General features: G+C 38.9%; 1 protein-coding gene across 1 annotated transcript in view; it reads left to right on the top strand.

The window, feature by feature from the left end:
* Positions 1-22,171, top strand: part of CCDC6 (coiled-coil domain containing 6) — a 63,869-nt gene that overhangs the window by 809 nt on the left and 40,889 nt on the right. The window contains exon 2 of the mRNA XM_048856186.2: positions 18,541-18,690. Coding sequence (XP_048712143.2) covers positions 18,541-18,690 — 150 coding nt within the window. The remainder of the gene's footprint in view (positions 1-18,540; positions 18,691-22,171) is intronic.

Raw genomic sequence — 22,171 nt, 5'->3', positions numbered from 1 at the left:
CGGTGGGGACCACGGATGGAGAAGGTCAAGCTCTTCCCTGACAGGCTTTCGTTCCTGTTTCTCTGCAGCTTGCCACCTCCTTATAGAAAGGAGTAAACATTGAGCGCACCTGTCTGGCAGTTGGGGTAAAAGCGTTGGCGGTGCTGCAGTGTGTTTGGGTTGGGTCCCTAGATGTCTGACATAATTGGAAATAGTTTAGTAAAGTTTTAACATCCTCTATGCTGATAAGGGCCTCGGGGAACTACTATAATACCTGAATCTGTTGGCACAGAACTGGGTTTAAAACACTGGGTTTTAATAGCAGGGTTTGTTGCTGTTGCAGCTCAAAGAAGTTTCCTCGTGCCAAACCTTTCAAGTAAAATGGATCTAATCATAACACATTCAGAGCTGTCTAAGTCTTAATGTACTCTTGCATAAATGGCACATTTTTGTTCTTTCTCTCTTTCTCAAATGCTTGCAGAAAAATTTAACTCAGGCGAAGTCTTTCAAAATGGGTGCCATATGAATTAGTTTATTTAAAATATTTTCCTATTTTAATGTTCTTTACTGTATGAAAACTAGAGTAGAAAATGAGAATGAGCTATAATCAGACTCCTTTAAGATTCTATACTTTCTGCCTTTTGTTTTATAGTGTTTCTGAAGTATTGTAAATACTGCACTTGGTTACGGCCCTGATCCTGCCATTGGATCTGTGCCAGCGTAAGGTTCTCTGGATGGGGGCCTAAAATTTGCAACTCGATGAGAAAACATGCTGATTTCCTCACCATGGCTAATGAAGTACAGTTGCTTACTTCGGTGCTAATAGATGGGTTCTGATCTATATGGCTTTATTTGGTAATTGATAATTAACATGCAAGTTTATTAAAATAAATGAATATTTTACGGGAAGTAAGGGTTCTGGGATTATGTAGAACGAATATAGACATTCCATAAAGTCACTCATAGTAAAGAATGGTGTTGAATGGACTGGAAGACAGTTCATTTAAGGATACATAATTTATGGATACATTCAGTACATCTTCAATTCTCACTCCTCATCTGAGAAGACAAGTGGTAAGAAAATATGCAGGTTACCATTATGGTATTTTAGTCCCTTAGAGACTAACACATTTATTTGAGTATAAGCTTTCATGAGCTACGGCTCACTTCATCGGATGCATACAGATCACTTCATTGGATGTAGCTCACAAAAGCTTATGCTCAAATAAATTCGTTAGTCTCTAAGGTGCCACAAGTCCTCCTTTTCTTTTTGCAGATACAGACTAACATGGCTGCTACTCTGAAACCAGTATTTTATTCGTATTTTTAGTGTGCACACTACCCATTTTACATGAATAGATTGGATGGAAACTCATTTAAATTATGGCTGAAAAGTTGATTTGTAAAAATAGTCTTTAAAATAAGACTGTTTAGCATCATTGTTGCAGGTGTAGAAACACAGGATTAAAAAGTGTGCCAGTATTAAAAAATGCCCCTAGATACAAGGACAGTTATTGTAAACTTTGTCAATTTAAAACTGTGAGAAACACATTGCCTTAGCCTATGTGAGGAAGGGTCATTGATTTATGAACAGTTAGGAGGATAATTAGAACTCTGTCTGCATCATGAATTATAGGATTAGGTAATCCTGAGTAAAAAAAAAAAAAATGTTTAACATGCAGCTGCTCTAGTTTTCCATTGTTTTAGAGTTTGGTGGTTTTAGGTGAACAGTGGTTGTGATGGTAGTTAGAATTGCATTATCAAAACTAATATGCAAGCATATTGTTTTATAGTCATGAGCAAAATTCTGTGGCATTATAAATAACCCTACATACTTGTATTCATTGAAATTTGGTCTTGGCTCTGTACACCTTTACTTAGGTGAATAGTCACATTGATATGCAGGATGAGTCTCTTAGAGTGCAAATGCTCTAACTGTGATCTTTTATCCATGTCAGGCCTAGCAAATTCTTAGCTTTATTACAAATATATTACCAATAACTTGGCTACCCAATTTGCTTTTTACTATTGGTGGTAGGAGTATATAGACTGTTAGGTTTGGTGGCTAAGAAAAGGAATCTGGAACTCCTCAAGAGAAACCTCTCTCCTGCTTTCCTAATAGCCATTTGAATGTCCAGCAGGATGTCTGCAGGAAAAGTGCATGAAATCGAATACAGTAATATTTTGGTGCTATATTTGTCATCCTTGACTAATCAGGGAAATATACAATTCTGTTATTACTTTACAAGAGGCATATGCCATGTTTTTATTAAATTAAATAGCATAGTATCTTCTGGCCCAGAAATGAAAGCTGAGAGATCTTATCAGAGACTTTCTTTTTGCCATTTACAGTGAGATATACTCAGCATGGTTTCAAAAATATACTTGCTTGTGTGTAATTTCTAAAGATAACCATTAGATTTTTGCACTCATTTCCAAAATTTATACTCTGGGGTTTTCTTTGGGGACTGAATGCATTCGCTATTAATCAGATGTTAATTTATGAACAGGTGCTATTTTTGTTCAGATCTAAAATCCAGAAGTGAAGTTTATTTTAAAAAATCTCAGAAGAATAGAGAAAAGAAGTAAAGCATATCTATGGCAACCTGTGGGCATATGAGAAAATCTAACCTCTTCAGAAGGATCTCTGTACAGTTAGCTCTTATAAGTGGGTTCAGTCAGAAATGCTCGGCAGTTTAGAACTCTGAAAATAGAATGTGACATATTGATGAGCACAAAGGGGCGAACTAGAGTGCAGTCACTTGTTTGAAATAGTTGCTGAAATATAGAAAAGAGAGATGATCAGGAAAATAAAATCAGCAAGGGGAGAGTGGAGGCCCTGGAGAACTGTTCACAATTTCTCTGTCAAATAGAAGTATATATTTGTAATTTATGGCAGCGCAACAGGACTAGAATTATAGGTCATTTACCATTTCTAAAGTCAACTTCTTGCTCTTTGGACATTTTCAGCCTATAAGTATTAAAGGTGTCAATTAATATGTATTTTTTAAATATGTTATAATAGTGTCTTGGATCATCAGAAAACATAACTTTATAACTGGGGCCCTACCAAATTCACAACTGTGAAAAATGTGTCATGGACTGTGAAATCTGGTTTTCCCCCATGAAATCTGTATAGTATAAGGTAAACGTGTACAAAAGATCAGATTTCACAGGGGAATACAGCATTTCTCACACTGTGGTCCTGACCCAAAAGGGGGCTGTAGGAGGTGGTGTTGCTTGGTTATTGTAGGGCTGCTAGCAAGGCACCCTGCTCTGAAGGCAGCTCCCCACCAGCAGCAGTGCAGAAGTAAGGGTGGCAATACCATACTATGCCACCCTTTCTTCTGCCCTGCTGCCTTCAGAGCTAGGCGGCCAGAGAGTGACGACTGCTGGCCAAGGGCCCAGCTCTGAAGGCAGCACAGAAGTAAGGGTAGCAATACTGTGATCCCCCTACAATAACCTTACAACCCTCCCACAACCCCCTTTTGAGTCAGGACCCCTACAGTTACAACACTGTGAAATTTCAGATTTAAATATCTAAAATAATGAAATTTACTATTTTTTAAATCCTGTGACCAGGAAATTGACCAAAATGGACTGTGCATTTGGTAGGGCTCTATTTATAACTTGTCAGGACTTTAAACCATCATTAATATAAACACATTTGCATTCCAGATATTGTCCTATTACTCAATATAAAAATGATTGGAGATCACTTTTCTCTGGCCTTGAAAAGGTTTAAGTGAGAGCTGATTGAGGGCAGGTATAAATAACTGTTTAGTTGGGGAGGTGTGTAAGGGGAAACAGTTGTTCTACTTTGCTTGTCATTTACTCTGCTTTTTACTAGTACAATATAGCTTTTTGTATTTACTCCCTCGCAACTCAACCTAAGTTCATTGTTGGTCTCGTAGAGAAGTTGTAAATGTATGTAACATGTTTATTTCCTATTATAGAAATGATGGTGATGTTACAAATCAGCTTTGATTTCATCACAGGGCAGAGATGAGCTGAGGAGGAGAATGCCCATTTGTGTACAGATAAAGTATGGAGATGAAATTGTTTTAAATGAACACAAAAGTATATAGATGAATGCGAGTCTTCCCAGCATGGGGTTTCTTATCAAGGACCCTTACAACACACACTGATTTGTACTCTAGTGTGTTAGCATTGCAGACACTTTAAAATTGTATTTCAGTTACTTAGTTCTCTGTGCGGTTTCATCTTTAAATGTTGAAAACTTTCTCCTTTCGTTTTCTTTTTGGCAAACCTTTATTTTTCCCCCTTAATAAGGCTGGCTTTTGTTAGTCTTTGTATTTGTGCCCCATTATCACTGAATTCACCATGAATGCAAACAGCTTTTGGAATTGTTTTAAAGCTTGCTGCAGTGTTAGCAAAGGAGTGCTTGCTTTCTTTCCTTTGTGTGTGTGAACTTCTTGGTGGCAGAGGGGTGAATTTGAAAATGGATATTTTGTGCAAAAAGCCTGTATTAAAGTGTGTTTCTACATGGAATAGTCAGTCTGGGGGAAAAAGGCATTAAGATTTCATAAAAAGAAAAGAAGTACTTGTGGCCCCTTAGAGACTAACAAATTTATTTCAGCATAAGCTCTCATGTTTGCGTGTTTACTGATTCCTTATCAAATTTGGTAAAATATGTAACTACAAAGATTTCTTTGATTGTCAGGCCTGCAAATTAAGTTTGGGCATTAAGTATTTTCTTCCTTATTGTCACCAATGATTGCACGCCAAATAGAGAATAATTTATACTTGTGCAACTGCTTCATCTTGAAATTGTCTTCATTCTTGCATAACCACATTGAAGGCCGTTGTTGGGATGATTGAAGTTTGTGCTGTGTTTTTAAAAACAAAGCACTGTACAGATGTGAAGTATTATCAGATTACATACAAAAACATTACATTAGGACAATGTTACGTTTACAGTGTTACAAAGTCAATCACTAAGAAATTTCAGAAGTAAGTTGCTTAACCTTAATTTCGCTCCCTTGTGCATATGCATTATGATAGTCTTTTACTACATCAGTACATACCATTTTTTCCACAAGATCCTTGCCTCATTCAGTACATTGGGTGCCTGGTACCAGGGTAGATAAAAATAACGTCTTTAAAAATTTGTTTTTATTTAGATCATGATTTTTTTTATTTAAACTTTTTAAAAATTAAATCAGATTGTGTTTTTACATTTTATAGTGTTACATTTCTCAAATGATTGTATTGTAACTTTTTTTAGTTTTCTAATTGGTACAATTTTACATTTTTTTTCTACTAAGAAGTTTCAAACTTAAAAAGACATGCCAAGGGCTTCATTAACTTCCTTACTGTGAGACCAACACCAACTAAAAAATTGATGAGCAAATAATTGTGCTATATTTGCAGTTAATATCACCTTCTATGGCTTGGACTTATATAAGGCAAGAAAGTGGGGGCAAGTAGCCATGTGAAATCATTTCCAGTCAGGATTTGCCGTGTAAAATTAATGGGACTTGTGGTCCCAAGTCAGTTAAGTGCTTTTGAAATTCCTGCCCTTAGGTGCCTAATATGGACTTCTGTTTTTGAAAATATGGGGATGGGTATAAAATGTTTACAGTAACTTGGTTAGTGTATTGAAAGCCTAAGCTTTTCATTAACACTGCAATAATTTTGTTTTATAGTGACAGACTGCATGCCACGGTAATGTTAAGAAAAATAATTTTAGTTCTTGATTCTGCAGCTGTTTATGCACTTGCTTAACTTAAGTCAATGGGACTATTCATGTGAGTAAAGTTGTGTACCTTCTTGTGTTTGCAGCATTAGGACCTTATTTTTCACTAATTTTTTTTACTATAATAATTTTATTCAATTTGTTAGATAAGATACCTTATAGGCAACTTTAATTCTGGCATTTCCTAACTTTTGAGTGCTTGAGTTTGCAACCTTAACATTATTTTGACATAGCTCGTATAAATGTCACTTCTTAGCTTGTTTTAAAAAAGGTAAAATGAAAAAACCCAAATATTTCAGTAATGGCTTTGGAACAATCAGATCCACAGCATAGACCTCTGCTGAATGAGCTAATGGAATAACCAGTAGTAGGCAGTTATACTCTGTGGGCCTGTCATTTGAAGGGGATGAGACACATGCTTTGCCAGTGGGTTTTACAGGTATTTGCTGACAGAGGAGTGTTAAGACTCAGGAATCCTGGATTCTATTTCAGGTTCTGGAGTGGCGTGTGTTTTAGTGGTTAGACTTTTCTTTCCTTCTGTTTCTTTACCTTCCTACCCTGTCGTTTCTCTGCTCTTCATACCTCTGTGTTTGAGTTTGGCTGCTTCCTCTATCTTGTCTGGATGCCAATAGAGGGAGCATGAAGAATGGAGAGATTGAGTTCCCTTGTTCTTAGTTCTAGGGCCCAGTGCCACCGTTGATCCCGGCAGCTGGGAAGAGCAGTTGAAGGAAAACTCCCTGCTCAGTATTGGGATGGAACGTGCTCGGCAGACACGAAGTTTGGAGAAATTTGCTGCCAGCCTCTAACAAACCTCTGCTGAGTGTGTTCAAATTTTCAGTGGCTCATAAGTTAAGCAAATTTGGATGGATTTTCATGGGTAAAGCAAAATGCACTACAGAGATACTGCAGTTTCTCAACAGAACAGTTGGCATCAGCAAAACAACTTATTTTCCTCCAATCTCATGTTCATACTGTTTTTGCTGAAACTTTATATATAGTCAGAGACAATGACCTGGCTAGTAAACTTTCAGCCCTAACAGTTGAAGTTAGCAAAGTTAATATTTCAGTTTACTATAAATACAATGCAAAATATGCTGTTAATATACTTTTTTTCTCTTTTAGAGTCTCTTCAACATTTGGGTTTAAAAAAAAAACAAATATCTTTGCAGTTCACCTTAAGTGCATGAAGATTTGGGAGGGAAGGAAGAAGTAGGTAGGAAGAATCCAAAGGGGCGTGTTTAAGGAGTGGTGAGTAGAGTGGTGGTGGGGAAGGTACAAAGGAAGGAAAAGCTTCAGGAACTGTAACAGTGTTTCTGCCAGTCATCAGTGTCTGGAGGTGGACAAGTGGAGAATGAAGCCTAAAGTGGAAAACAATTCAGAGACTGGGTATTCTTCTTTTTTTTTTAATGGATAGTATTTGGAGCCCTATGTGCGAGGCTTAAGCTGTTCATTGAACTTCCGTTTCAAAATGAATGTCAGATATACAAAATTAAAGAAGTCTGAGATGTACCTGTAAGCCCAAATATTTTAATATGGTTTGTGTAAAAATGGGTTGGACCACTATTTTGTTCTGTTTGGCTCCTGCTGGGTGTAGGATAGACTGTTCACAGTTCGACTCATTACGGCTTAGTAGGCAGTCTTTTTGGAACATTTTTTTTATCTGGCTGCAGTGTGGCTCAAATGGTAGCGTGTCTAGAGACATGACAAAGTCTTGAATATATTTGCAGAGTGGGGTGAATTGGTGAAAAATATATTTGGGGAAACTTTAGGTGTGAAATTACTAAGATAATGCAAAAGCTGAAGCAAAACTTTAGCACAAGTAATCAGCAAAATCTAGGGAAATGCCCATTTTATTAATACCGACTTTTGAGAGTCAGGGATCAGACTTTGTGTATCATTAAGGAGCAGTAAATTATCAGTCACGATAGAACTGTCTAATCCTTGAAATCTTTCAGAAAAAATGGATAAATATGCAAGAGAGGTTTCATTTGTTCTTTTTTTACACTTCTCTGTTTAAGAAGTGTCTACAGAACTTGAATCCTAGGTAGAAGTATCCAAAGGAGAAAGGAAACTAAATAGTGAACTCTGTCAACTTTTTGGCCTTTAGGTTGCTGTGGTAAGAGTAATATTGTTACCTGCGTAGTTGGCCAACTTTCATAGATGGTAGAAAAGGGTGCATGCATAGTCGGTTTACATTCAGTAGTGCTGACTAGCCTTTAGTGCATTACGTTTCCAGAGGAAGATGTTGTCGAGATGTTGTGATAACACTTACTATTTGACTGTATTATAGAAGTAAAATAAAAAAGCTTCAAGAACTGTAACAGTGTTTCTGTTAGAATATTGACAGTTTGTATACTAGATATTTATAACAAATAGACTGGTAGAAAATATTTTGCCATCATTTCCTCCCTGGCATCTTGACTTCCAGTGAAAATAACTTCTGCAGATATAAATTTGACAAGTTTCTGTTTTATATAGAATTTAATTCAAATTATTACAAATAAAAAAGCATTTAAACCTGTAGATCTTCAATCTTGGTGGGATTATTAGGATGGTACTTTGCAGTGCTATATCCAAGTAGTTCTTTTGCATTGAATTGAGAGGGATTTTTTTGTTTGGGTTAGGGAAAACATGTTGTATTCATACTGGGACTTTAATGCAGGTATTTGAGTTTCATATCATTCAAAAATGTTGGGATTGAGTTACGTGAAATTTTTCTATTACTCTGTTCTTCTGTAGCTTCTAGTATTTGTTGTCAAGGTTACAGGGCAAATTGAGCCTTAGAACCGTTTTAGTCTCTCTCAGGCATACCACACAGTTGCAAGACCTGGTTTCATGTCTGCCACTCTGGGTGAACCACACAGCCATTCTGACTGGATCTCTGGGATGCGGCTCACCCAGTTTCCCAACCATGTGAATGCAACAGGCCCATCTCGCTTTGGCACCTGTATGCCTCATCAGTCTGAGGAGTTGGGTTGTTAAAGTCACTCAAAATTGGCTTCTTCAAAATACAGCATGATTCATTCATTCATTCATTCATAGGTACACAACTTGCAGAGCAAAGAGTAAAATAAATCAGGCGAGGTCTACATGCACGTTTCCCTATACATAACCTTTAATCTTTCCTTGTAGCTTTTGTATAGGCATGTCTACACTGTGAACTTACATTGGCAGAGCTAAGTCTCTCAGGGGTGTGAAAAATCCACATCCCTGTGGGATGTAGCTATGCCAGCCTAACTGCCGGTATAGATGGTGCTAGGTTGACAAAATCCTTCCATCGATCTAGCTACTGCCTCTTGGGGAGGTAGCTACACCGATAGAAGAAGCCCTCCCATTGATGTAAGTAGTGTCTACACTGAAGGGCTACAGCAGTGGCGCTGCTCTGCTGCAGCTGCTTAAGTGTAGACATACCCTATGTTTAAGTTAGCCCAGTTACCTCCATGTCTGGGTTGTGAGAAGCTGATTGCCCCTAACGCAGTTGCTGCTGCTCTGTTGTCATCTTGCATGCCTGCTGGGGGTGGGTGGGTGTGTGTCTGTCTGTCCTCTCTCTCTCTCTCTCTCTCTCAGGGCTTGTGTCTATACTTAAGATGCTGCGCCAGCACAGTGGTACTCCAGTGAAGGCATTGTGGCTTAGGTAGTCCACTGAGAAGTGGTAGTTAGGTTGATAGGAGAATAATGTTGTCTACAGCAGGGGTTAGATTGTTTGGGGGGTTTGTTTTCTTTTCTTCACACCCCTGATCAATATAGGTTATACTGACCTAATTTCTTAGCGCAGACCAGGGCTAAGTATCTGGAAAACTCTCTTTATATTAGAGGCCCTGAGTGACTCCAAAAGTATCATTCTGAGCACCACCGCAGGCACCGAGAGTTCAAATCCAACCCATGGCAGAAATTTGGCCTGGGATGGAAGCAGGCAAGTTGCTCTAATCTACCTCTGTGGAAGGGGAATTTTTATTTTCGGGGGAAATACCCACCCCTATCTGGGAATCCTGCCCCTGCTTCAGACAGGCTTCTCTAGCCATGCCCCAGGTCTACGCAGTCCTCTCCGTTTCCAAACTGAGCCTCTCCCACACATACTCTGGTCAGCCCCCTCACATAGGCACTGACTCAGTGGGTGGTCTAGGGCTGGAGCACCTACAGAAAAAAAAATTAGTGGGTGCTTAGCACTGGCTCCCCACTCCCAGCACCTCTCACCCACGGCTGGATCAGCAGTTACGTGGGGTGCTGGAGGTGCTGGGATGGAGGGGCAGGAGCGGGGATGGGGTGGAACTGGGTGGGAAGAGGCAGTGCAGGGGGTGGGGCCTTGGGGGAAGGGGTGAAGTGGGGGCAGGAAGAGGTAGGACGGAGTGGGGATGGGAAGGGTGAGTGTGGGAGTTTGGGGGAAGAGGTCAGGTGGGGGCAGGGCCTGGGGTGGAGCAGGGGGGTGAGCACCCCTGGGGCCTGGAGGCAGCCAGCGCCTGTGCCCCCTCACCAATCCTACACTTGGGATATGTGTATCTTTACTATTTATTTTCTGGATTTTAGATGTTTAAATTTGTTACCTTCATTTTGCCCTCCACCCAGATCGTAGTTCACATGGAAAGGCAAGGAGAGGGGCTCAGACACTCCAAGAGCAGCAGGGTCCCCCAAGTCCCAAAACACATGGCAGGCAAGAAGAGAGGCTCAGACGCCTTCAGAGGGGCAGGGTGCCCACAGATCCCAGAACACACACATGAGGAAAATTCAGAGATGACAGACCCCTGTACCACTAATCCCCCCAAAATCCCTCTGCTATCCCTCCCACTTCCCCTAATCCCACCCCTGTCACCCGAGCCCCTCCAGTCATTCCCTTTTATCCCACTCCCCATAATACCCCCATCCCTCACTACATACCCAAATCCTTCTTCCCCTGTTACCACCTACCTTTCATCCCTAATCATGCTCCCCTTCCTCTGAGCATTCATAAGTAATTTATTTTCTTTTAAAAACAGGCTTTACAAGCTATATCTGGGCTACCTTAACTTTGTGTTCCCACATTGTTTGCCTTTTAATCTATTTGAATCTTTCTCTGCTGAGCATAAAAACCACGTTTACAGCTATCCAGGGAAGCGTGTTCTAGTTCTTGCTCGAAAGGTGCCATGTTTTTTCCTTTCTGGAGCAGGCAGAGCATTTCTTGGTTTAATACTAAACTTTAGGGGTTTTGTAAACGTGAAATGTGCTCTTTTTAATGGATGCACTGCCCACTTTCATCTCGGAAAGGGTCTGTCTGTATCTTTATTTTCATGCTTAGTTGTGGTTTGAAGTTGTGGTCTTCATTATAATGGGGTTTGAAATTTAGTGCTCATTTCAAAAGGTGTGGCTGGAATCTGTCCCCCTGGTACAGGGGAGACATGCATGTTTTGCAGACATACAACTTTTCATTGTCTGCTCTTTCATCCATCACCCTTACCCCACTTTAGTAATTATTAAACTCTTAATTTTCATGAGATCTAGGAGCAGATGCAGGCAAAGGCAGGACTTATGTTCATCAATAGGTCATAAATTGAACGTTGTACTGCAAATGAGGCAATTGTAACTATGCAGTATGGGTATAGTGACATGGGACTGCACACTGGGGAGGAAGATGACTGTTGCTACACATTGACCAAATTTATGCAAAAGCATAATGTTTGCTTGGTTCATTCTCTAGTGTTGAAAAACTTTCTGTTCAGTTTTTAAAGATCAAGCAGGGTCCCTTTTTCTCTCTGCCACCTTGTTCAATTAGTGCTTGCTACCCAGTTCTTTTGCTCTCCCTGCCATTCTGTTATGTTCTGTGCACTGCAGACTGCAAGATGATCCCACTGAGTTATTTTAATTTCACTCTGAATTATACAGAGTACAATAGAGTGGAATTTCAGGGAGAAACTGGAAGATCACCAATATGCATAGGGTGAAGTGACTCTGCAGGACATTCTTTGATTTTGCTGGGAGAAAGCTAAATTCAACAGCAGAAATACAAGTACGTTTTTAAGGGAGTGTCATAAATATAAAGGGAAGGGTAAACCCCTTTGAAATCCCTCCTGGCCAGGGGAAAGCTCCTCTCACCTGTAAAGGGTTAAGAAGCTAAAGGTAACCTCGCTGGCACCTGACCAAAATGACCAATGAGGAGACAAGATACTTTCAAAAGCTGGGAGGAGGGAGAGAAACAAAGGGTCTGTGTGTCTGTCTATATGCTGGTTTCTGCCGGGGATAGATCAGGAATGGAGTCTTAGAACTTTTAGTAAGTAATCTAGCTAGGTATGTGTTGGATTATGATTTCTTTAAATGGCTGAGAAAAGAATTGTGCTGAATAGAATAACTATTTCTGTCTGTGTATCTTTTTTGTAACTTAAGGTTTTGCCTAGAGGGGTTCTCTATGTTTTTGAATCTAATTACCCTGTAAGATATCTACCGTCCTGATTTTACAGGGGGGAGTTCTTTATTTCTATTTACTTCTATTTTTATTAAAAGTCGTCTTGTAAGAAAACTGAATGCTTTTTCATTGTTCTCAGTTCCAAGGGTTTGGGTCTGTGGTCACCTATGCAAATTGGTGAGGCTTTTTATCCAACATTTCCCAGGAAAGCGGGGGGGTGCAAGTGTTGGGAGGATTGTTCATTGTTCTTAAGATCCAAGGGTCTGGGTCTGTAGTCACCTAGGCAAATTGGTGAGGCTTTTTACCAAACCTTGTCCAGGAAGTGGGGTGCAAGGTTTTGGGAAGTATTTTGGGGGGAAAGACGCGTCCAAACAGCTCTTCCCAAGTAACCAGTATTAGTTTGGTGGTGGTAGCGGCCAATCCAAGGACAACGGGTGGAATATTTTGTACCTTGGGGAAGTTTTGACCTAAGCTGGTAAAGATAAGCTTAGGAGGTTTTTCATGCAGGTCCCCACATCTGTACCCTAGAGTTCAGAGTGGGGGAGGAACCTTGACAGGGAGGAAGACCAAAAACCAAGTTGAAGGTGCAGGAGAAAGGAGAGAAAACAGGGCAGAGCAAAATGCACAAATTGGACTTCAAAGAGGGAATAGCAGACTAAACAAATAGGATAGAGGGAAGAGAAACAAATGCAGGGTGTAAAGAACAAGGACACTAAAAAGAGGAAAGCAGTTCCATTGGATTAAGGTAGAGAATATTAGTTTGGCCTTTTTCCCTGAGCTTGTAGGGTCTAGGAGCATCTCATGTTGTGTTCTCTTTGGTCAGACCCTTCTCGCTGGTTGAAGACATGAAGTTCTGGTTAGCTAAAGGGGTGATCAGTGTGAAGCTGGGCCTCGTAAGAGAAGGAAGTAAAATGGGTGACAGGGAATATGGAAAGAAGGGATCTTCCAAACAGCTCCCAAGGAAGAGGGTGAACCTCAGTGAGAGGGACTGAAACAAAGATGAGGTGAAGCAATCGAGAAACTGTGTGAGGAGCAGGGAGGTACTGATAGAAACCAGAAATAAGGTGATAGTAAAAAGAGATATAAGCTGTCCATAGAAGGTGAGGAGCAGCTCATAAAAGAGAGAAGATTGCTTTATGTTAGGGTGCATGCTTAAATCGTACATTATCCTCCTCCCAAATCTTCTCCTTCCCGATAAGTTTGGAAATATTTGCAAGATTTATTTATTCTATAAAACTGTCCTGATATTTAGTGTTCCTGCTTATTGCTGCATAGTTAAAGACTTCCTGGAATTCTTTATTGTAGTTATTAATAATGATGCACACACAACATGATATTTAAAACTCCTGGTACATGAATAAATAACATTCACCCAGTGTTGTAGTGTGGCTTTCTATAGAAGGACTATGTGCGGTTTTTAATGAATCAGACATTAACCAATAACATTAAAAAAATGTTCATGCTCAGTGGGGTTCCTTTTTTCTGTCTGATTTTCTCATATAGTGAGACATGGGGATGAGATTTTTTGCAGCCCAGTTGGATCACCGTTTCTTACTGTTTTTCAACTTGAAGACTGCAAAAGAGGAGATAAAGTAGCATTTTTAAAAATGGTGTACTTGCTTTGCAAGTAGCTACAGAAAATTCTTGTTCAAATTTGTGACTATTGTTTCTGCTTCAGAGAGAAGCAACATCAAGGCTAGAATCAGAAGAAGTGGTTTCTGGAAATGTAGCAAACAAGTCTAGATGGCTCCACCTGGAAAGGGGTCACTATATACACCATTTGTCAGACTCCCAAAGAGAAGAATCACAGGTGTCAAACCTGCAGGGTAAAAACAGTGGATATGCAGGGTATTATAATCCAGGTCCTGGTCTGGATAATTGTGGTAAAAGCTCAAGTTCTGATGCCTGAGGGGGTGCAATCAGTGATCCCAGTTACGGAACAGAGGCACAACTAGCCCTGTAACTGTGACACCTTCTACCTAGAGAAGGTAGGTTATTTTATAGTAAAATAACAAGATGATACCTTTGTATACTGTAATGAAGTGTAAAGCTGACCCTGGCGGAAAACAGAAACACACTTCTATATTCTGCCAAAATCCTTTAGATATGATTCTATGAAATCTACATTATTTAAATAAACTGAATTTGGATTTTTTTCTAAAGACTGTTCAAGAAGGTCTTTAAGAAATTTTCTCTCTGCTTTGTTTTTGCACGTACCTATCTTTGAACAAAAAAACCACTTGCGGTACGCAGAATAGTTAGTTATATTTAACAAAGATTTGCTGTTGGCTGGGCTTTGAGCAGACATCGGTAAATTTTGGACAAGACTGTACATTCCTCTTAGTATCAAAAGCATATATTCTGTGAGTAGAACATCTATTTCAGTAATATAGCCACCCAAGAGGTTATTTAACTTTCTGACTAGAGACCCCCCCCTTCCCCCAATGTTTTTATTGATAACTTCTTCCAGCGTGCACCACAGACACTGAAGTGAAGTTGCTGCTAATGTACTATGGTGGAACTGGTCAGAGAAGAGGGATGATCTGTTGTGTGGAAAAGAAATAGTGGTGGTCTGTCAGTGAAAAGAAAAAGTAAAAGCAAGTGTAGCTTGCAGACTAACACACTTTTTATACGTTTGACGTCCTATTTTGTTGCATAACTCAGGTTTCTGTGCTGGGGAGCTAAGTCTGATGGTGCAGGTGGTGGCAGGCAAGAACGTTGCTATAAGGTCCAACCAGAGTTACCACTTACTAGTGAACAAGCACGTATCCAAACAACCTGATTTTTTTTTAAAATGTTATTATTTAAAATGTTGAATTAGAACAATTACAATATTAAAAACAAATAATTGTAAATGAATAGTTGTCATGACTACACTGAGTATGGCAATCCTGATTTTTAACAAAATATTGCATGCCACGGTGGCAGGTAGCTTTGTCCTTCCGCTCTCCTTCTCCCTTTGTATTTCATGCCCTGAAAGCTGCACTACTTTAGACAGAAAATTTGAGTGACCTTAAAACTGATGATCTAGTGGGGAACATCTCTGCATTTTAAACATTTTGTTTAAATCTGTCATTAAAAAGATAGCTATAAATAAAGATCCTTATGTAGGTTCTGAACAAAACCAGTGTTTTATGTGCTTATGTTCTCTGCTTGCTAAGCATGTATTGATTACTTAGCAAACTCTGTTCACAGTGCTTTGACAAGATTACCTCTGTGCACAAACAGCAGTAAACCAAAAAGCTGCTGTTCTAAAACTTCACAAGTAACACAGAAAAATACCAGTGTTACCCTGAGTTGCTAAAGCTTTTTGTTACGCTCTTGAATTGATAATGGGCAAAGAATTAGAAAAGAGAGGAATGGTTAGAATGTCTAATTCAGTGTTTTAAGCAATGGATAATTTTTACAGATGTGATGTTCTCCAGCTGAGTTTCCACATCAAACAACCTTTGACTGTCCGGTAAGGTAGTTGCTTCATTGAGCCATATAAAATCACACAAAAGGTTACTCATAAATTCTTGTTATATACAACTGTATCTACTAATTTCTTACAATGACATCCAAGGTCTTTACCATCAAAGGCTGTTGTAAGAAATACCTAGGTATTGTATTCAACAGGTTAAATTTTTGTGTACTCAGATATAGTGTATACAGTTCTAATGCTCTCTTGTGGAAATAAAACTGCCAGGAAATCCATAAGCCAAACGGATACTACTTTAAAGGACACATGGTGCATGTTTTTAAGAACTCTACAACAATGAGAGTAAATCTTCCATCTGAGGGAGAATGACTCTGTTCCTGTGGCCAGGTAGCAGCATGCTTGGAGTAGGGCTTTGTGTAATACAGAAACTGCTTAACTGTGTTTCCAGTCCAGCAGTAAGCATGGGAAGGAAGGATGTTTCCAGTTCCTGGAAATCGAGTGGATACTTTGGGGACAGAAGGGCTGAGAAACATTAGCCCATGGGGATTGTGGGATAGTGTTGGCAGAATATCCGGACATAAATCTGGGGACTCAGGCGTGAGCTGTGCCCACACTGCAAAAAGACCAGGCTTAGCCCCGAGGCCCAGTGGACAAAGTATTAAGACTCATTACTGCAGTCAATAAGAGAAATTTGATTATGGAATGAGTGTTTAAATTTGAATGCTGGTGGTGATAATGCAATAACATTCAGGGTTTCATCCAGTATTTTAGACAACATTAAAGCAATTAATGGAAACCAGCATCTGATAAATCAATATTTTAAAACAACTAAGTAAATCAGGTATTACTTTGGGCCAAGTCTACAGACAAAAGGGAGGCTTTCTATAGGAAAGAATGCAAGGGGTTAGAAAGTATGGCAGCGGGGGCCTGGCATCCTTTGGTAGCATGTTCTAGTAGCAGTACCATATTTATCTGATTTCATAGTTGGCAAGTGTTAAACTCAGATTCTCAAGTACATAGATCTGCATTCCCTTGTGTTAAGATTAAATATTATCAGTTAAACTTTAACTCTTAGTACTTTTACTTAAGTGTGTCAGTCAATTATCTGGTCTCTTATTCAGAACAAAGTGCTAGGTTTTGTTTAATTTTAGACATTTTAAAGGCAGACAGTATAGGATTGTCTTTTTAATGTCTCTTCAGCATTGAGAAGCAAACACCAACAATAATGGTGTGTGTCACTGGCAATGAAGGGAATGGGGTTTAAGAACCAGTTTGTGCTGTGAAGGACTCAGAGACGATAGACTCTGACCATTTGACTTTAACGTATGTATTTGTTCTCTGTCCTGAATGTCATTGTGACTCGGTTATAGATTTGAGGCTGAGAATACTTGCCCTATTTAAATTCCCTTTTAAAGCTTCTTTTGACAGTTATTATTTTATTCAAATATATGTTAGGTCTTCGATGTTAGACATCTTCAGGATGAAAGCTAACAACTTAATGTAGCATTTGTCCAAGAGCTTGCTGACCTTTATACACTGGGTTTGTAATTTCCTGATATGACACTCAGACACATTCTTACATTATTAGTAATGATAGGGGCTCCAGACCTTGTTTGAATATAGCACATATGTGACACGGCAGATGAAACATGAGTGTTTCAATTCTACCAGACTGCTTTGCCAGGGTGTTAAGTTTTGTATGACGAGAGTCCTGTGCATTTGAAAGAAGTTTGAGGATTCTCTGAACAACTTTCACTGCAGATAGTAACCGTAGCTGCTGTTTCCTAATAAAATAGTTATCTGTGGGGAATATGGCTTTCCTTCAAATAGATAGGAATGACCTATCTATTGTATTAAGCTTTCTGAGAAGCTTTCTGTTGCAAGTTTACTGAACTTACAATATATGTTGTGTACTGTTAGGTTTTGCCTGAAGGATTTTTGTTGCAGAGATGCAGTTAAGATTTAGACTAACATCCCGTTATAATTCTGGTTCTTGAATTTTTAAGTCTCTTTTCACCCCTGCTAAACTGAAACTGATCTGCCTAAATCTTTACATGCTGCATGTTAGTCCAGGGTAGATTTTTGTTTGTTTATAAGTTTGAGGCAAAATGACAAGGATATTAGAGTTCAACAGAATAGGATTTTAAACTTTTTGATAACTTTTTAATACTGTATTGACTAATTTCCTAAAAAAAAATTGGCCTAGAATTCTAAATTTGTTTTATTCTGTTGGTTTTAGTTAGGTGTGATCTATTTTTGGAGGAGTGAGCTTGGCTGTTGCATTATTTAGCTATGATGTTCAATTTGCATATATGAAATAGTCTGTGTGGGCTTCGAAAGTATGCGTCAAGCAGGTCTGTAATGTTTCTGCAGAACTTCTAAGCTATCAAAGAAGAGTTAGGAGGATCTAAACTCTTCAGGAAGGACCCAGGAGATGGAGGAGTTTGTGGGGCTGATCTCCTGTGGAACAGTACTTAACCTCCAAGGAGAGACTGAGTGTGAATGCTGCTTCATTTTCCTTCTGGTAAAACGTAGGGATTCTCTCCTGGAGAGAGAGCTTCTCGATTGGAGGAATAAGTGGCAGCCAATCTCTGTCCTCTGGAACTCTATGGACAAGGTGGTATTGCTGGATGATTGATGAATTTTTTAAAAACCCACCTTGTTTGTCTGTAGGAAAGGTTGAAAAAGTCAGTCTGTGAAGGAGAAAAGCTGAAAGGTTGGGGTGATAGTCACCCCCAACCAACAGTGTGTGGTGGGTTTTTTTGTTTGTTGCCAGTTGTAGGCTGGACATTTCTTAATGTGATGGGGGGGGGGGGGTGGAAATGCTTGGATCTAAATAACTTGGCTTCCAAACTTGATACAAAGGAAACAAAGAAAGGAACATATTGCACTATGCAGGCAGAGTTTCAATGAAGGTAATGGGGTTTTACTAAGGTGTATACAGTACTTTTGAGGTCTGGGTGACAGATTAAAAGAATTATTTATTTATTTTTACAATACTTTAGAAGCAAAGAGAAATAGTTGTAGCTTTCAATATGTCTTTTTTCGCAGCAAGCAAGGGCAGAACAGGAAGAGGAGTTCATCAGCAACACTCTATTTAAGAAGATTCAAGCTTTGCAGAAGGAGAAAGAGACACTTGCGGTAAACTATGAAAAGGAAGAAGAATTTCTCACTAATGAACTCTCAAGGAAACTGATGCAGGTAATTGGTTTCTCAGCTTGTATTTATCCTCACAGACCCCAAAGGACAAGCTTCAAGAGGCGAGTTTAAACTTTGTTCGTTACCATATTTTCAGTAAAAGGGATGTGGTTAGCTTACCTATAGCTCAAAACTAAAACTTCGTGGAGGAAAAAACAAATCTCTTTTCTTTTTTTTGAAAATCTCAATAGAAAGGTGGGTTTTTTTTAAACCAACATTTCCCTGGTGTTTGAACTCAGGTTTTGTAGACTGAGAACTTGATTAAAAGTGAAGCAATTATGTTGATTTTCAGTCTCTGTACTGAGAGAGAAAAGTAAATTGGATTTTAAGAATTCTTTGAGTTCTAATACTCTAAGCTTTTGTTAGTAAGACAGGTGAAGAATCTTATTTGCAGGATTTGATTTTAAATTAACTCTGCATATGTGACCCAGATAATTAGAGTGCTTATGTTAAGATGGGTAGCAGCACTTGAAACTTGGCCAGGAAACGTTATCCACATTTTTTTTAAATATGTTAGTTTGATATTTTTAGTAACTTATAGCCTCTTCTTCTATTAACACTTATAATATGTACTTTACTAGTATTTCATCAACACAACTTGCACATGAAGTTTAATAGTGTTAAAATTAAAGAAACTTATTTCTGCATATTCTAAGCATTTTTAACATTCTATAACTGTAACCTTAAGGCATATTTAATTCTATAGGACAGTGAAGAATATATTGTTGTAAACTACACTATGGCTAATCTCCTCTGGAACCTTCAGTATTGGGAGATGGGATAATTAATGGGTGACTGCCACTTATTGGTTGTCCCTTACTTCATTCATTAATATAAATGTCAGGAGTTAAGGTTCTCTATAGTTTGTGTGCATACTATTTCCTCCCACTGTTTTTCAGGATTTATACTAATTTAGTCTAATTCACAAATATAAACTTTCAGAATTATCCTTTTCTATGAAGAATATAGCAACATTTTTGGTGGAATGGAAGGAGGAGTATTAAGTATTCTTTTCTTGTCAGCGTAATATATAATTTTCCTTATAGTAAAACACACTGGAACATCTTTAGTGCAGTAGCTCTGGAAAACAGCATGGTGGTCTAGTGCATTTATTTCAGTCAATAGAATACTTCAATTTCTGATATAAAACTGAGATGCCTTGAACCAAATCCACCACCATCTACAGCAGAATAAAACCTCATATATAATAGCTTAAATGAAAAATGCAACTTGATTTAATTGGCTGAATTGGCTTCAAACCCATGTAATCTCTTAATGCACATGGGACTCCACAATTTCCTTAGCAGCCAAATTGCTGTACCAGATTTAATTTATATCTCTTATTTTATTTGTAAATAAAAATTGTCTTTCTGTTTTAGAGTTCAGCTGCTTGATCTGTATTCCAGTCCCTCTGTTTTAAAAGTGTATGCGTTGTATAGACTTACCGATTGTGACATTAGATGCATATTACAGAAATTAAAATAAACTTCCTGTCTACAGCTGTCGCAAACTGAACATATTTACATGCTCCAGAAAGTCAGAAGAGTTAAGTACATATAGTCAGTGTTGTAGCAAACCATGATTTAGTAATATACTACAAAAAGAGCAGTCATGCACCTTCAGTTACTTTCATCTGGGAGTCCTGAAAGACACTGGCACAGGGAAAAAGATTCTGTCCCAAAGAGAAGTTTAGCAAAATCAGGAACTTAATTCAAAAGGAGCAAGCCACTAAAGAGAGACCCTCAGTATTTTTATTCAGATTCCTTGGGACTGATGGTCTCCTGCAGATCTTGAAAAACACCTTGAGCGTCTGAGTCAGAGGACTAACCGATGAAACTGCTCCACTGCTGTGGCTGTTACTGATAGCTTTGACTAGCAGCATCAGAGGGAAACCAATATCCTTGTCAATTTCCTTCTGCTACTGCTTAGGAAAAGGAAGAGCAGGAGCAGTTCAAATCACTAGCGGAGTCAGTAAAACAAAACTGTTATGACTAACCTTTCAAAGGTGAACCAAATGTACACTTCACAACCTAAGCTATAATACTTAGGACTGAGTTCTCTTGTTTTTTTGTGCTGCTCTGGTGGCCAGTGGAACTAGAAGCTGGCCAAACTTTAGCTAGGGATTCCCCCAGTAGGTCAGTCACGAGGGAATAGAGCTAATGTAGACCGTGCCTGCACTGCCTTTCTGCTAGCCACAGTGTTGGGAATGTTCTCTGGATAGAGCTCCCTGAAATCAAATGGTGGGCAATTTTGAAAAAAAACAAAACACCCCATAACCTGATACCATGTGCCCCCTTCGGTAACTAATTTGGTTATAGAATTTAGGTCCAAAAAGGTAAAATTCTGACAACACTGTATTCACCAGTACTCAGCCTCAAGTCTGAATTTTAGTTTGCAGAGGCCTCCCGCCCCAAGTCCCATTCAGTCCATTGAGATTGTCAAAGACTAGAGTGAAACTAATCTAGATTAATTCCTGATGGCCCTAATGTCAGATCAGAAGATTTTAGAGCTTACTGTCTTATTCACTGAAAAATAGTACTGTAGTTCTCCAAAAGATTAATGACTAGATAATACTTAGTCCTGCCATGAGTGCAGGAGACTGGACTAGATGGCCTCTCAAGGTCCCTTCCAGTCCTATGAGTCTTATGTCCTAAAGCTCCCATGAATATTTCAGTCAAAGTAGTCATTCAGTAATTCAAAAATCACAGGGTGTTGTCCTCCCCTCCCTAGTACCAACTCAGTTGATCTGAGAGAATCTATTCTACCCTTGATATCGATAGTGATAAAATTGTGCTTATGAAGGACAAATGATACCAGATGTTCCATGTATCGTTTCTGGCCAACCAACCAGAATGTAAAGAGGAAAAAACAGTATTTTTCATGGTATAGTGCAAGACATAGATCTAGCTGGATCACAGAAAACTTACCCGGTCATAAGTGTTGTGGTACATAATTCTTCATGCTGAAAAAGCACATGCTTCAATGGAGGAAGTATGTGAAGCACTCGTTTGTTCTTCCCTCCATACTTTCACAAAGGATTGTGTTTTATACTTTTTGTTCTTCCGCAATACTTCTTAGAAATTTTTTTGCTGTTTTAAAGCACTAATACTTAACCTAAAAAAACCAAACCTTTATTTGTGTGTCTAGTTGTATGTCTAGTACAAACCTATCCCCCAGAACAGGTCATGGCTTGATTATATCCCAGATGTACTACTATACTAAACTACCAGACATACCCTGGAATGAGAAAACAAAGATGCGGGAACACATTTCCCCAACCACCTGTAATGTGCTGAGCAGTGTATAAGGCACAACATGAAAATGGTCCCTGTCCTGAAGAGCCTACCCTACAGAATTATAAAATTTTCCTCTTTGAAATGTCTTGTCCTGCCCTTTTTCTGTGGTGATCTTGGACTTGGGCAGTTGGTACTAAAATATACACTAATTGTATATAATTTTCTTAGGTAGTTATGAACTGAGGTTA

The sequence above is a fragment of the Caretta caretta genome, chromosome 7 (assembly GCF_965140235.1).
Source record: "Caretta caretta isolate rCarCar2 chromosome 7, rCarCar1.hap1, whole genome shotgun sequence".
Lineage (NCBI taxonomy): Eukaryota > Metazoa > Chordata > Testudines > Cheloniidae > Caretta > Caretta caretta.
Note: the sequence above shows the minus strand (reverse complement) of the source record. Positions and strands in the feature narration are given on the sequence as shown.